We start from the raw sequence: 17,409 nt of genomic DNA, 5'->3' as shown, positions 1-17,409 counted from the left end.
TGGGGCTGTCACCTTGGACACTCATTGAACCTCTCTAAGCCCCGCCTCATGAAGGGGATGAAAACACTTGCTACATGGGCTGCATGTGAATTACATGAGATGGTACACAGACCGCCCTCAATGGAGAGAGGGCATCATGCCGTGAACCTTGAAGAACATGGTTCCTCCTTCCATCAGCCTCATTGCAGCTCTGCTTGTCTAGACAAGCTGGCCCTATTCCATGGTCAATGTGCAGCCATTTGCAACGGCAAAATGAAATGTGCCGATTTTCCTTAAGGTGCTGTTTTCTCTCATCTCTTGTAGGAGGTGCTTGAACTCGCTTTCTCCATCTTGTATGACTCAAACTGCCAACTGAACTTCATCGCTCCTGACAAGCATGAGGTAAGGGTCTCAGGGGGGATAATTTACGAGAGAATGTAATCTTTTCTCAAGAAAAATATTACAAAGAAAGAAATTTCGCTTAAGAAAAATAGACCTGCCTAAAAAAATGACGAACCAAGGGGCATCTTGCTGACTTGGAGTAGAATAGAAACCTCTTGACAAACTGCCCCTTGCAACAGATTCAACTTCTTAGTAGCCTGGTAAAGAAAAAGGATGTAAAAGGCCTCAAATGCAGCAAAGGCATAGTTGTTAATCCAGAGAAAGAAGTGGCCCTGGTTACAGCTTTGGTTTTCATTGAATTTTTCGATTTTGGTCTGGATTTTCCCAAGATAAACTGGTCTCTCTTCTTTAAAACATCTGAGGAAGTAGGTTTTCTACCAAATTTCTTTAAGCTATTTTAAGAGGTTTAGGGCTGTCTGTGCTGTTGGGATTTTATTTTCGAGATGCTTTTATTCCTTTCTGACATCTTGTTATATGTATCATTTGTTTCTCTTCTTGCAGCACGCTGTCAGCTATATTTAAAATATTTAGCATAAATCTAGGAAAATGCATTTGTAAGATAAAGTGGCAGTTATGGCTAATTTAACTTTCTTTTATAAACTGGAACCCAACATCATGCTTGAAACTTTTATTTTTAGATGATACCATTCAAATTTTTGTTTTGCATGTGGTTGCATAAACAGCTTTTAGAAAGGAAGAGAACATTTTAATAGAATCTGATGTTTGTTCCCCATTTCCCCTAGGACATTTAGCTCATTTAGAAGTTATTCAGTATCTGGTTTTCACTGGTTTGAAGCTTTTGAATAAAATTGTATATCCCAAAGAGAGAGGAAAGATTAGACACAAATCCTGCATTTAGAATGGTGCTTAAATATAATTCTGTGTCACTTGACATTTAGTTTGCTGAAGGGTAAGACTTTGTCTTCATCTTTCTGAAAATAGATACTGTGTCCTACTGTTTCTGTTTTTAAATAAAATTGTGGTTCTACACAGGCCACCATATTCAAGATGTATAGAGCTGTATACAAAACTACTTAAAATAGTAGAACTTTGGATATTATTTAAATCTATGCAAGGCTGTTTTCCCCAGTGTACATTAATTCCAGATCAAGATAAATGCTCTGGGACTGCCAGGTTTTTATTCATATCTGCCACTTCTTATAGATACAATGAAGAGAAAAATGCCATATGCTTGTGAACACTTTTAATTACTTCAGACCACTTTCCTCTCTATTACCTCATTTTATTTCCATAATTACAACATACAATAGAAAGTTCTATTACAGACATTCTCATTTATCAAATGAGCAGGGAGAGACCTCCCAGAACTGAATACCTCCACAATAGAAAGGTTAATACAGTTGCCCTTGAACAGCATGGAGGTTATGGGCACTGACCTCCCACACAGTTGAAAATCTGCCCATAACTTTTGACTCCCCAAAAACTTAACTGTTGATAGCCTACTGTTGACCAGAAAGAAGACTTCCCCATAGCATAAGCCGTTGATTCACACACATTTTGTATGTTATGTATATTATATACGTATTCTTACAATAAGGTAAGCTAGGGAAAAGAAAATGTTAAGAAGATCATAAGGAAGAGAAAATATGTTTACTATTCATTAAGTGGAAGAGAATCATCATAAAGGTCTTCATCCTTATTGTCTTCACATTGAGTAGGATGAGGAGAAGGAAGAGGACAGGTTGGTCTTGAGGTCTCAGGGGTGGCAGAGGCTAGAGAGGTGGAAGAGGTGGAAGGGGAAGCAGGAGAGACAGGCACACTTGGTGTAAGTTTTATTGAAAAAAAAAAAATCCGTGTATAAGTGACCCACACAGTTAAAACCCATGTTGTTCAAGGGTCAACTATAAGTATAACGACCCTGGCTTACTCTCTGCCAGGCACCATTAATGCTTTCTATGTATATTTCACCCCAGTTAACCCTCATATAACTCTGAAAGAATCCCCATTTAATAAAAGAGGGAAATGAGGCAAGAGAGCTTAAGAAACGTGTTCAGGGTCACACAAGTAGTAAGAGACGGAGCTGGGATTTAAACACTGGCAGCCTTACTCCAGAAGCCCCTCACTTAACCCCTACACTGTGAAGCTAGGAAGAGAGGGAGCAGGCACTGAGCTCGCACATTCCTGGCAGGCCCATCACTCCGCTTCTAAAATCACCAACTCATGGCCAATCTGGTTCATCTGTGCTCCCATCTACTCTTCCACCATCACCCAGCTGCCACCCCTGATTATTTTGAAGCAAATCTGGATATCACTTTAGGTATAAATATTCCTGTATGCATCTCCCAATAATAAAGACTCAATTTAAAAACTGTAACTGCAATACCCCGATCACAAATAAATTAAGAATGTGGTATTTATTTATTAAACCACGTGCAGTCAATTTTTAGATTTCTCTAATTGACTCATTTGTGTGTTTTTTTCTTTCATACTTTGTTCAAGTCAGAATGCAAATAAGATCCATGCATTGCAGTTGGTTGACATGTTTCTTAGGTTTCTCTCAATCTACAGATTTCTCTTTCTCTGTCTCTCACAATCATAAGCATGTGCCTTTTTTCCTTGAAATTTATTTATTGGGAAAAACAGATCATTAAACCTGTAATGTTAATAGTCTAGACTGTGCTGATTATAACTTTATGTATTAGCTTACTGTTGCTATTGTAACAAACTGCCACAAATTTAGTGTTAAAGAACACAAATGTATTATCTTCCAATTCTGGACTTCAGAAGTCAAATGTCAGTATCCTGGGCTAAAATCAAGGTGTCAGCAGGGCTGTGTTCCTTTCTGGAGGCTATAGGGAAGAATTTTCCCTTGTCTTTTTCACTCAAGAGTCCACCTGCACTCTTTGGCCTCCATCCATTGCAATGGCCGGTTGAACCTTTTCATCACATCACTTCAGCCTCCTCTTCCGTAGTCAGATCTCCCTCTACCTGTCACTTCTCTGACTCTGACTCTTCTTCTGTTTCCTTCTCTCACTTTTAAGGACCTCTGGGATTACAGTGGGCCTGCTTGGATAATCCAAGATCATCTCTCTATTTTAAGATCAGTGGATAGCAACCTTAAGTCCCTTTTCCACAGAACCTGACACATTCTCGGGATCCAGGGAGTAGGATGTGGGTGTCTTTGGAAGGCGGGTATTACTGTTCTAACCACAACCTGCAATGTAATTCATATATTCATCTGTCCCCGGTATGTCCTATGAATGGTAGTTAAAGGATTAATCAAATCAGGCTCCCTTTCTAAGCAGCAGCGGTGGTGTTTGTACTTTCATGGTGACTTCTGGCTCCCCTTTCTTGGATATTAGCAGGCACTGATGATTGTTATCTGGATCCTTGGAACCATTAGAGGTTGCAAAATGTTGATATCCTCATGTTATAATTCCTTCTTTATTTATTAAAGGGATAGAGAGAAACTGGCCTCATCAACTATTTGGTTATCCTAAAGTTGTACAATTTACATATGGTAGGCAGGATAAATACTTGATTCTCTTTACCAGTTTTCAAAATAGTATCTTTCAAAGAAGAACAATGAGGCATTTGGGGGCAGGGGTTGAGTAGGAAATCATGCATTTAAACAGAATTATGTCTTAATATGTTGCAGTGACTGTCATTATTAGTTTATAAGTTATCTGGTCTGGAATAAATAGGAACACCATTGGGTTGGCCTCTGAGTCATATTGGGAGGACCCCTTATGTCTTTGACAACTTTCTGGCATTCTGGTATGATGGGGTGCTCCAGGTTTATCTTTGTTTCCTGCCTTTTCTCTGTGGAGCCTTTTTTACTTGTAGTGGGAAATGATATTTAGTGACCAGAATCTAAGCATGAGGTGTGTTTATCGTCATTGCACACCATGGTGCAATGGTTCTTGGTTGGTCGTTATTTTATTTTTTAGCCCTTTTTGGGGACAGAGCTAGGAGGGGTATTTTTTTTTTTTTTTAAGATAAACTACATAATGAATTGATACTAATAGTTCCAACTCAAATTCAGTATCAGTACTACAGGGTTTTTATTTATTGGTCGATGTACTTTCAAATAAAATTTTCTGTGCCTGTTGTTTCTAAAAAGAAACACACTGCAGAAATGGATGGTTAGACATGTTCAGAATCAGATCATGAGGACACTCATTCTTCCAGAAATCCCTTAACACGAAATTGATGTTTCGATGGGTTAAATGCTTTGGCTGAGATCACCTAACCACGGTAGAACGAAAGCCCTCCAAATCAACGCTGCCCTCCTCAAACACGGATCTCAGAATATACCCATTGTGCACCTCCTCAGCTTAAAAAGTAGGACCACCCATGTGCATCACGGAAGATTTCTATCACATCATGGTGACTGGAGATTTATATAGTGTTTTTCTGTATACTTTGGGTACTTTTATGTTGAGATTTGCTACCATGGAATACAGTCCAGATAACCACAGTGCCAAAGTAGGTTAAGGAGGGTCTGGACTTGCCACTTGACCTAGTGAGGCAGAAAAGTTGGGAATCTGAAGTGCATGGTAGAAGGAAGATCACTTGAACAAAATAGGAGAACAATTGCTGTTATAGAATCCTATACAGGACTGTTAGAAACCTAACTCCAGTGTGTGAGTGGAGCCCAGCATCCAGAACGCCAAGCAGCTTTCTGAGATGCAACAAGGGTGCCTCTTTCACCAGGTGTCGTGGTTCTCTGTCCAGGTCAGTACAGAACTCCAGCCTCTGGGAGGGAAGCTAACAAGAGAAAAGCAGGTCCTCAGATAAGGCACAGTTCCTCCTTCTCCCTCATAGAGATCATAGTCTCCTGGAGAGACAAAAGGCTATGAGAGGAGAAGAATCAGACTCTTAGTTGGGAACTCTGAAGGTCTTTCCAAAACAGATAATGTCCCCAGGGATCAGGCCCCAGCGACCTGGTGAAAAGAAACCTCAGGAACTGGAGACAAAGGCTAAAGAGGTCCCCAGACAGGCAGCCAACCCTCCTCCCATTAAGATTGCCCAATAATTTTAACCATTTTGGCTACCAGACACTGGGCAGCAGAAGGCTATTTCCTAGCCCTTTAGCTGAGAAACACCAAGGTGGGACAACTGTTGGCCATTGGCTCCAGGGTGGGACAGGGCTGTCATTGTGAATGCTAGGAGTCAGACAAGACAGGCTGAGATGAGCTACTAGACTAGGAGCCATGACTGGAGTCAGAAAGAAGCCAGCTTCACCTGATGTTGAGGCCAGGACTGTTTGGTAGATTCCACCAATACCTAAAAGTCATAGACAACCACATAGGTGTTACATTGCAAGTCATGGAGAACTCCAGTCCTCAGCTGTTATGGAGAGCCATTCTTTGCAGAGAAGAGCACAGGCACTGGACTCAGATTGCCTGGGTTCAAATCCCACCCAGTCTATGTAATACTGAGTCACTTAACTTCTCCGTACCTCAGTTCCTTCACCTATAAAACAGAGATGATAACAGAAGTATCGACTTTATATTGAGATGTTGTGAATATGAAATGACGAAGTAGGCAGAGCACTTAGCGCAGAGCCTACTGAGTGATGAGTATTCACTGTTAGCTATTTTTACTATTAATACTTCTGTAATTGCCACGAGTAATGATCGCTGTTGCCTCCCTTCCTGCCAGTACTGTATCTGGACGGATGGACTGAATGCGCTACTCGGGAAGGACATGATGAGCGACCTGACGCGGAATGACCTGGACACCCTGCTCAGCATGGAAATCAAGCTCCGCCTACTGGACCTGGAAAACATCCAGATCCCTGATGCACCTCCGCCGATTCCCAAGGAGCCCAGCAACTATGACTTCGTCTATGACTGTAACTGAAGTGGCCGGGCCCAAACACGCCCCTTCCAAAACTGGAACACCTAGCTAACAGGAGAGAGGAATGAAAACACGCCCACGCCTTGGAACCCTCCTTTGGTAAAGGGAAGCTGTGGGTCCACACTCCCTTCAGCATCACCTCTAACCCCGGCAACTTTCAGCCCCTAGCTGGCCTTTTGCTCACCACCCTGATTCTGTTCCTCAGCTCCACTGCTTCAGGTCACTTCCCATGGCTGCAGTCCACCGGTGGGACAAGAGCAAAGCCCACTGCTAGTAAGAAGGCCAAAGGGCCCTTCCATCCTAGCCCCCCGCAGGCGTGCCCTTCCTTCCCCGTGGCAGGAAAGCCAGCAGCCCCAAAACTTGCGCACCAGACCAAGGGGAGTGCCCCAAGGCCCCTGTCTGGAGGAAATGGCCCAGCTATTTGATAAGAAGACCAAACCCCACATCCTCCTTTCCCCTCTCTCTAGAATCATCTCGTACCACCAGTTCCACTTGAATTGAGATCTGCGCTCAAATCTCCTCCCACCTCCCTCCCTGCTTTTGCCTTGCTCTGTTCCTCTTTGGTCCCAAGAGCAGCAGCCGCAGCCCCCTCATGATCCTCCCTAGCATCAGTTTCCCAAACAGTCCACAGGTCCCACGCCCACTTTGCGTCTGCACTGTGATCGTGACAAATCTTCCCTCCTCACCAGCTAGTCTGGGGTTTCCTCTCCCTGCCCCAGGCCAGAACTGCCTTCTTCATTTCCACCCACACTCTCAGCCTTTTAGCTGAAAGCACAAATGGTGAAATCAGTAGTCTCGCTCCATCTCTAATAGACTAAACCTAAATGCCTCTAGGACGGGCTGTTGCTATCCAAGGGTTTGGTGTTACCTTCTCCTGGGAGGTCCTGCTGCAACATGAGTTCCACAGGATGGTCAAACTGTCAGACATCCAAGTTTACATCATTGTAATTATTACTGGTATTTGCAAGAGTTTTGGGTTAGTTTTTTTTTTTTTTTTTTTTTTGCTTTGTTTTTGTACAAAAGAGTCTAACATTTTTTGCCAAACAGATATATATTTAATGAAAAGAAGAGATACATAAATGTGTGAATTTCCAGTTTTTTTTTAATTATTTTAATCCCAAACATCTTCCTGAAAATAACATTCCCTTAAACATGCTGTGGAATAAAATGGATTGTGATGATTTGGGGAGCTGGTGTTTTGATTTAGTAACTTAGGTTCTTGCTACTAAGTCATCAGCATCACCTAGGAGCTTGTTGGAGATGCCAGCTCTTCAGCTCCGCCCCAGACCCACTGAATTGGGTGATGTGTATGTACATTGGTTTGAAAAACACTGCTGTGGGAAACCCTCCACCTTTGCTAGGTCACCATAGGCTCGGAGCATCAGCGGAGAATGTTACTTCTAAGAAGACCATCTCTACTCACTGAGAAAATCAGACCCACTGTATGAAAATATCTATCCCTTTTACATTGTTGTCTCTTGACCATGACGTTCTCTTCTTTTTCTTTCTTACCATGATATAATTTATAGAGTGGGTCAAATTAAACACATCACAACTTTGAGGAAGCACATTTAGCAGTGAAAAGAATGCAAACCCACAGACCTGAAATAAATTAAGCCAGAACTAAATAAATCTAACTGTGGATTAATTATGGGTCAGAGCCCAGCAAGGGATGTTTCTTAGGTCATTTCCACTGGAGGCATTATCGGGATTGTAAACTTCCAGCCCTGGGAGGGATGTCAGAAGGGTCCAAGGTGCAGTATGAAGCGTGGTGCAGCACAAGCCACTCTGGCCTCACAGCACAAGCTGTGGAAGCATCCAGGTCATTGCTCTTTACCGTCATCAGGATGCGCAATGACAGATTGACCTGGGTTGAGATGATACGGTCCAGAGCACTGCATGCATTGCAGGAAAAAAAGTCCTTTGCAATCCAAAGCCATTCACAGGGGTTCCTTCTTCCCATCAGAGCACTCACACCTGAGTGTTGAGCTGTTAATTGGTTGATCATTAAGTTTCGATGTTATTAACATGTACTTGCTGTCAAGAGCATTTATTAATCTACCCATCATCATGATAAAACAGTAACTGTTAGGTCAAAGAAAGCAAACAAAGTCATATTCTTTTTTACTTAACGGGTTACAAGATCCAATCCATGAAAAAGGGAATTTTCTGGACCAGGATCTCTGAGGTCTTGAGACTCTGGGTTTAAGAAATGTATCTGTCCTGTGACCTTGGCTGGGAAGATCCAGCCCCTCTCTCTTCTGGCACTCCAGCTTTGGTGCATTTAATAGAAAGAAACCTTTTCAGGACTATAAAAGGCAGCATTCTCCAGCTCCTCCCTAGACCATCCTTTGGACCTGTGAGATGGGAAGAGTATGCCATCTGTTTCCCTTCATTTTTGTGACCATGTGGGGAAGGATTGTTGCCCGTATTTGGCCACCTCACCTTCTCTCTCCAGGCTGCCCAAGGCTTTTTTCCCATGCAATAAGCCTGCCGCCTCCAACTCATCTCCTGTTGCCTGCAGTTTCCTAAGCCTGGGCAATTCAGCCAAATCCAAGGCAGAAGTAAAGTAGGAAGACTGATGTCATGAAGTCCAAGTTGCGTTCTCCCATTCGCCTTGCTCAAAATAAAACTGATAATTTGAATCTGCTGATGTTTAAATTCCTATCTTATTCTTGTTCAGAACACACACGAGGAAGGAGAATGAATTGGCCTCTCAAACCTCTGTGACAACATTTAAGGGCAGGGAAAGCTAATAGTAATTGTAAAAGAAAAAGTGCAAGGTTGAATATTTCCTGAGTCTATTTGCAAGTCCATTCTAAGCCATCCTTCAGTTATCAACTACACCATGTCTTGTCCACCTGCTTTTACAGTGAACAAAGCAATGGTGTCCCCGGTGACATGCATACCTTTCATCCATTTTGTTTTAGTTATGAAAATACAATTAACACAAACTTTTCATTTTAAGGGGAATGAAATATCCATTCAATAATCAAAAGTGTGCTTAGAGATAGGCCCTAGGAACTCAACAAGAACAAAATTTGTAACATTAACATTTGTAAAAATGAGAACAAAATTTATCAAATCAGGGAAATGACAAGCAACTTAGTCAAATATAAAACCAAAAAGTTGCAGCACAGTGTGGTAAATGGCATTATATAAATAGGTACAAGGTAGAATAGTAGAAAGGAGGTTGTGACCAACACTTTCCAAAATGGTATAAGGGAAAGCAAGAGAGGAGTAGAAACTTGAGTAAGATCTTGAAAAAGGGATGTTCACCATGTAAGAGAGAAACCTAAGTAGAGCAAAGTGTAAACAAAGCATGGAGGCAGGCTGATCTGGAACGACTCAAGAATCTGTAGGTCATTCAATATGGCTGCTGTGCAGGATGCTTATGAGAGAGCAAAGGGTGATAACACTGCAGAGGAAGAAAAGCACAAATCCTGAAAATCCTGACAGAGTTGGCAAGGACGTTTACTTGAGGGCAAAAGAGAGTGCATTAAGAGGTGTGATGTCAGATTTGCCATTCAGAAATATCGCAGATACAAAACAGCCTTGTGGGGGCAAACTTGAAGTGGGAGAAAACTGGAAGCAGAAATATTAGCAAGGAGATTTTTGAAATAATCCCAAACCAGCATTATTTGAGCCTAGACTTTTATAGTAGCAATAGAAATGAGGAGGAGGATAAACTTATTAAAGAGAAGCGAAGACCTCATTAGCATGGGGGTGAGAGAGACAGAAGAGTGCAGGGGACTCCTGAGCTCCTAGAATAGGTAAGAGATAGGGCTGTGAGCAAAAATCAGGAAGAGAGGAGGAACAGTAATGAGATGAAATAATGAGATAGTGTGCATTTGGTGAACTTCTCCAAACAGATCATTTGAGGCAAGTCATTTACTGTGTGCCTGTTACTCATTTATAATGGAAATGTTATTACTTGTGAGGATTATACGTGAGGTGGCTGAAAACTGTCACTGCTCAAAAAGGAAATCCCCTACCCTCCCTGTCCCTTCCCTTTCCTTCCTTTCCTCTGTTATCCACGGTGGTTTGAGGGAGGGATCTTTAGCATAGCTTAACTAGATGATATGCGATCAATCCCTCAAGATCCATGGGGGATTGGTTCCAGGAGCCTATGGATACCGAAACCCGGGATGCTCAAGTCCCTTATATAAAATGGCATCATATTTGCATATAACCTATGCACATCCCCTCCTATATATTTTATATCATCTCTAGATTGTTTATAATACCTAATACAATGTCAATGTGATACAAATAGCTTATAGTCTATCATTTTCAAAATTTAGAGTTTGTATTATATTTTTTATTGTTTGTTACCCCAAATATTTTCAGTCTCAGTTGGTTAAATCTAAGGATGCAGAACCTGTAGATATGAAGGACTGTTTTTCAACCAGTTCAGTCCATTTTATGGTAAAGAAAAATGAGAAAGAGAAAGGAAGGGTGGAAAATTTAAGAATTTTGATATACTTCTTGAATGAAGGATTGGAGGTAATGCAATAAAACGACAATTTAAAATAAATTCCAGTGGGGAGGTAAGAGTGTATGCTATAAACACATATAAAAAAAAAAAAATACCCTGGGGGGCGGAGCAAGATGGCCGAATAGGAACAGCTCCAGTCTCCAACTCCCAGCGCGAGTGACACAGAAGACCGGTGATTTCTGCATTTTCAACTGAGGTACTGGGGTCATCTCACTAGGGAGTGCCGGACAATCGGTGCTGGTCAGCTGCTGCAGCCTGACCAGCGAGAGCTGAAGCAGGGCGAGGCATCGCCTCACCTGGAAGCGCAAGGGGGAAGGAAATCCGTTTTCCTAGCCAGGGGAACTGAGACACACAACACCTGGAAAATCGGGTAACTCCCACCCCAATACTGCGCTTTAAGGAAACAGGCACATCAGGAGAATATATCCCACACCTGGCCAGGAGGGTCCCATGCCCACAGAGCCTCCCTCACTGCTAACTCAGCAGTCTGCCGCGATCTATCCACAAGGCAGCAGCGAGGCTGGGGGAGGGGCGCCTGCCATTGCTGAGGCTTAAGTAGGTAAACAAAGCCGCTGGGAAGCTTGAACTGGGTGGAGCTCACAGCAGCTCAAGGAAGCCTGCCTGTCTCTGTAGACTCCACCTCTGGGGACAGCCCACAGCTGAAGTCCAATAGGGGAAGCAGCGGGGGCCGGTGCAGACGCAAACGACTCTGTCTGACAGCTTTGGGGAGAGCCGTGGATCTCCCAACGCGGAGGTTGAGATCCGAGAACGGACAGACTGCCTGCTCAGGTGGGTCCCTGACCCCTGAGTAGCCTAGCTGGGAGACATCCCCACTAGGGGCAGTCTGACACCCCACACCTCACAGGGTGGAGTCACCCCTGAGAGGAAACTTCCAAAGGAAGAATCAGACAGGTACACTCGCTGTTCAGCAATATTCTATCTTCGGCAACCTCTGCTGCTGATACCCAGGCAAACAGGGTCTGGAGTGGACCTCAAGCAATCTCCAACAGACCAACAGACAGTCCTTCTGACTGTCAGATGGAAAACGATCAAACAGGAAGGACACCTATACAAAAACCCCATCAGTACGTCACCATCATCAAAGACCAGAGACAGATAAAACCACAAAGATGGGGAAGAAGCAGGGCAGAAAAGCTGGAAATTCAAAAAATAAGAGCGCATCTCCCCCTGCAAAGGAGCGCAGCCCATCGCCAGCAATGGATCAAAGCTGGTCAGAGAATGACTTTGACGAAATGAGAGAAGAAGGCCTCAGTCCATCAAACTTCTCAGAGCTAAAGGAGGAATTACATACCCAGCGCAAAGAAACTAAAAATCTTGAAAAAAGAGTGGAAGAATTGATAGCTAGACTAATTAATGCAGAGAAGGTCATAAACGAAATGACAGAGATGAAAACCATGACACGAGAAATACGTGACAAATGCACAAGCTTCAGTAACCGACTTGATCAACTGGAAGAAAGAGTATCAGCGATTGAGGATCAAATGAATGAAATGAAGCGAGAAGAGAAAACCAAAAGAAAAAAGAAGAAAAAGAAATGAACAAAGCCTGCAAGAAGTATGGGATTATGTAAAAAGACCAAATCTACGTCTGATTGGGGTGCCTGAAAGTGAGGGGGAAAATGGAACCAAGTTGGAAAACACTCTTCAGGATATCATCCAGGAGAACTTCCCCAACCTAGTAGGGCAGGCCAAATTCAAATTCAGGAAATACAGAGAACACCACAAAGATACTCCTCCAGAAGAGCAACTCCAAGACACATAATTGCCAGATTCACCAAAGTTGAAATGAAGGAAAAAATCTTAAGGGCAGCCAGAGAGAAAGGTCCCACAAAGGGAAGCCCATCAGACTAACAGCAGATCTCTCGGCAGAAACTCTCCAAGCCAAAATAGAGTGGGGGCCGATATTCAACGTTCTTTTTTTTTTTTTTTTTTTTTTTTTTGAGACGGAGTCTGGCTCTCTCGCCCAGGCTGGAGTGCAGTGGCCGGATCTCAGCTCACTGCAAGCTCCGCCTCCCGGGTTCACGCCATTCTCCTGCCTCCGCCTCCCAAGTAGCTGGGACTACAGGCGCCCGCCTCGTCGCCCGGCTACTTTTTTGTATTCTTTAGTAGAGACGGGGTTTCACTGTATTAGCCAGGATGGCCTCGATCTCCTGACCTTGTGATCCGCCCGTCTCGGCCTCCCAAAGTGCTGGGATTACAGGCTTGAGCCACCGCGCCCGGCCTCTCAACGTTCTTAAAGAAAAGAATTTTCAACCCAGAATTTCATATCCAGCCAAACTAAGTTTCATCAGTGAAGGAGAAAGAAAATCCTTTACAGATAAGCAAATGCTTAGAGATTTTGTCACCACCAGGCCTGCCTTACAACAGACCCTGAAGGAAGCCCTAAACATGCAAAGGAACAACCAGTACCAGCCATTGCAAAAACATGCCAAAATGTAAAGACCATCGAGGCTAGGAAGAAACTGCATCAACTAACGAGCAAAATAACCAGTGAATATCATAATGACAGGATCAAGTTCACACATAACAATATTAACCTTAAATGTAAATGGACTAAATGCTCCAATGAAAAGACACAGACTGGCAAACTGGATAAAGAGTCAAGACCCATCAGTCTGCTGTATTCAGGAGGCCCATCTCACATGCAGAGACATACATAGGCTCAAAATAAAGGGATGGAGGAAGATCTACCAAGCAAATGGAGACCAAAAAAAAGCAGGGGTTGCAATCCTAGTCTCTGATAAAACAGACTTTAAACCATCAAAGATCAAAAGAGACAAAGAAGGCCATTACATAATGGTAAAGGGATCAACTCAACAGGAAGAGCTAACTCTCCTAAATATATATGCACCCAATACAGGAGCACCCAGATTCATAAAGCAAGTCCTTAGAGACCTACAAAGAGACTTAGACTCCCATACAATAATAATGGGAGACTTCAACACTCCACTGTCAACATTAGACAGATCAACGAGACAGAAAGTTAACAAGGATATCCAGGAATTGAACTCCTCTCTGCACCAAGCGGACCTAATAGACATCTATAGAACTCTCCACCCCAAATCAACAGAATATACATTCTTCTCAGCACCACATCGCACTTATTCCAAAATTGACCACATAATTGGAAGTAAAGCACTCCTCAGCAAATGTACAAGAACAGAAATTATAACAAACTGTCTCTCAGACCACAGTGCAATCAAACTAGAACTCAGGACTAAGAAACTCAATCAAAACCGCTCAACTACATGGAAACTGAACAACTTGCTCCTGAATGACTACTGGGTACATAACGAAATGAAAGCAGAAATAAAGATGTTGTTTGAAACCAATGAGAACAAAAATACAACATACCAGAATCTCTGGGACACATTTAAAGCAGTGTGTAGAGGGAAATTTATAGCACTAAATGCCCACAAGAGAAAGCAGGAAAGATATAAAATGGACACTCTAACATCACAATTAAAAGAACTAGAGAGGCAAGAGCAAACACATTCAAAAGCTAGCAGAAGGCAAGAAATAACTAAGATCAGAGCAGAACTGAAGGAGATAGAGACACAAAAAACCCTCCAAAAAATCAATGAATCCAGGAGTTGGTTTTATGAAAAGATCAACAAAATTGACAGACCGCTAGCAAGACTAATAAAGAAGAAAAGAGAGAGGAATCGAATAGACGCAATAAAAAATGATAAAGGGGATATCACCACTGACCCCACAGAAATACAAACAACCATCAGAGAATACTATAAATGCCTCTATGCAAATCAACTAGAAAATCTAGAAGAAATGGATAATTTCCTGGACACTTACACTCTCCCAGGACTAAACCAGGAAGAAGTTGAATCCCTGAATAGACCAATAGCAGGCTCTGAAATTCAGGCAACAATTAATAGCCTACCTACGAAAGAAAGTCCAGGACCAGATAGATTCACAGCTGAATTCTACCAGAGGTACAAGGAGGAGCTGGTACCAGTCCTTCTGAAACTATTCCAATCAATAGAAAAAGAGGGATTCCTCCCTAACTCATTTTATGAGGCCAACATCATCCTGATACCAAAGCCTGGCAGAGACACAACAAAAAAAGAGAATTTTAGACCAATATCCCTGATGAACATCGATGCAAAAATTCTCAATAAAATACTGGCAAACCGGATTCAGCAGCACATCAAAAAGCTTATCCACCATGATCAAGTGGGCTTCATCCCTGGGATGCAAGGCTGGTTCAACATTCGCAAATCAATAAACGTAATCCAGCATATAAACAGAACCAAAGACAAGAATCACATGATTATCTCAATAGATGCAGAAAAGGCTTTTGACAAAATTCAACAGCCCTTTATGCTAAAAACGCTCAATAAATTCGGTATTGATGGAACGTACCTCAAAATAATAAGAGTCATTTATGACAAAGCCACAGCTAATATCATACTGAATGGGCAAAAACTGGAAAAATTCCCTTTGAAAACTGGCACAAGACAGGGATGCCCTCTCTCACCACTCCTATTCAACATCGTGTTGGAAGTTCTGGCTAGGGCAATCAGGCAAGAGAAAGAAATCAAGGGTATCCAGTTAGGAAAAGAAGAAGTCAAATTATCCCTGTTTGCAGATGACATGATTGTATATTTAGAAAACCCCATTGTCTCAGCCCAAAATCTCCTTAAGCTGATAAGCAACTTCAGCAAAGTCTCAGGATACAAAATTAATGTGCAAAAATCACAAGCATTCTTATACACAGTAACAGACAAGCAGAGAGCCAAATCAGGAATGAACTTCCATTCACAATTGCTTCAAAGAGAATAAAATACCTAGGAATCCAGCTTACAAGAGATGTAAAGGACCTCTTCAAGGAGAACTACAAACCACTGCTCAGTGAAATCAAAGAGGACACAAACAAATGGGAGAACATACCATGCTCATGGATAGGAAGAATCAATATCATGAAAATGGCCATACTGCCCAAGGTTATTTATAGATTCAATGCCATCCCCATCAAGCTACCAATGACTTTCTTCACAGAATTGGAAAAAACTGCTTTAAAGTTCATATGGAACCAAAAAAGAGCCCGCAAATTGCCAAGACAATCCTAAGTCAAAAGGACAAAGCTGGAGGCGTCACACTACCTGACTTCAAACTATACTACAAGGCTACAGTAACCAAAACAGCATGGTACTGGTACCACAACAGAGATATAGACCAATGGAACAGAACAGAGTCCTCAGAAATAATACCACACATCTACAGCCATCTGAACTTTGACAAACCTGAGAGAAACAAGAAATGGGGAAAGGATTCCCTATTGAATAAATGGTGCTGGGAAAATTGGCTAGCCATAAGTAGAAAGCTGAAACTGGATCCTTTCCTTACCCCTTATATGAAGATTAATTCAAGATGGATTAGAGACTTAAATGTTAGACCTAATACCATAAAAACCCTAGAAGAAAATCTAGGTAGTACCGTTCAGGACATAGGCATGGGCAAGGACTTCGTGTCTAAAACACCAAAAGCAACGGCAGCAAAAGCCAAAATTGACAAATGGGATCTCATTAAACTAAAGAGCTTTTGCACAGCAAAAGAAACTACCATCAGAGTGAACAGGCAACCTACAGAATGGGAGAAAATTTTTGCAACCTACTCATCTGACAAAGGGCTAATATCCAGAATCTACAAAGAACTCAAACAAATATACAAGAAAAAACAAACAACCCCATCAAAAAGTGGGGAAAGGATATGAACAGACATTTCTCAAAAGAAGACATCCATACAGCCAACAGACACATGAAAAAATGCTCATCATCACTCGCCATCAGAGAAATGCAAATCAAAACCACAATGAGATACCATCTCACACCAGTTAGAATGGCAATCATTAAGAAGTCAGGAAACAACAGGTGTTGGAGAGGATGTGGAGAAATAGGAACACTTTTACACTGTTGGTGGGATTGTAAACTAGTTCAACCATTATGGAAAACAGTATGGCAATTCCTTAAGGATCTAGAACTAGATGTACCATATGACCCAGCCATCCCACTACTGGGTATATACCCTAAGGATTATAAATTATTCTACTACAAAGAAACATGCACACGTATGTTTATTGAGGCACTATTCACAATAGCAAAGACTTGGAATCAACCCAAATGTCCATCTGTGACAGACTGGATTAAGAAAATGTGGCACATATACACCATGGAATACTATGCAGCCATCAAAAAGGATGAGTTTGCATCCTTTGTAGGGACATGGATCCAGCTGGAAACCATCATTCTTAGCAAACTATCACAAGAAGAGAAAACCAAACACCACATGTTCTCACTCATAGGTGGGAACTGAACAATGAGATCACTTGGACTCAGGAAGGGGAACATCACACACTGGGGCCTATCATGGGGAGGGGGGAGGAGGGAGGGATTGCATTGGGAAGTTATACATGATATAAATGATGAATTGATGGGTGCTGACGAGTTGATGGGTGCAGCACACCAACATGGCATAAGTATACATATGTAACAAACCTGCACGTTATGCACATGTACCCTAGAACTTAAAGTATAATAAAAAAAAAAAATACCCTAACCACTTGAGGCATTAGAAAGAGGAAACTTTCAGGGCTGGAGAACAGAGAGGAATATAGGAGAGAGAATAGAAGATAAGATGGGAAAAAAATGTAAAGAATCTTGACTGTCT

The 17,409-nt window shown here is 42.2% G+C and overlaps 1 protein-coding gene and 1 long non-coding RNA gene across 9 annotated transcripts in view; one reads left to right on the top strand and one right to left on the bottom strand.

The window, feature by feature from the left end:
• The window catches only part of ELMO1 (engulfment and cell motility 1), a 586,094-nt gene extending 577,242 nt beyond the window's left edge, over positions 1–8,852 (top strand). For 6 of the 8 annotated variants that reach the window (XM_033193626.1, XM_033193625.1, XM_033193622.1 and 3 more), the window contains 2 exons: positions 304–381; positions 6,010–8,852. In XM_033193626.1, coding sequence (XP_033049517.1) covers positions 304–381; positions 6,010–6,210 — 279 coding nt within the window. In that variant the 3' untranslated portion in view covers positions 6,211–8,852. The remainder of the gene's footprint in view (positions 1–303; positions 382–6,009) is intronic. The other 2 variants (XM_033193623.1, XM_033193624.1) reach the window with 1 other exon arrangement.
• The window catches only part of LOC117073100, a 103,907-nt gene that overhangs the window by 7,302 nt on the left and 79,196 nt on the right, over positions 1–17,409 (bottom strand). The window lies entirely within an intron of this gene.

Source organism: Trachypithecus francoisi, unplaced genomic scaffold (assembly GCF_009764315.1).
Source record: "Trachypithecus francoisi isolate TF-2019V2 unplaced genomic scaffold, Tfra_2.0 Lachesis_group4, whole genome shotgun sequence".
Lineage (NCBI taxonomy): Eukaryota > Metazoa > Chordata > Mammalia > Primates > Cercopithecidae > Trachypithecus > Trachypithecus francoisi.
The sequence above is the reverse complement of the archived record's forward strand: the minus strand, read 5'-3'. Positions and strand labels throughout refer to the sequence as shown.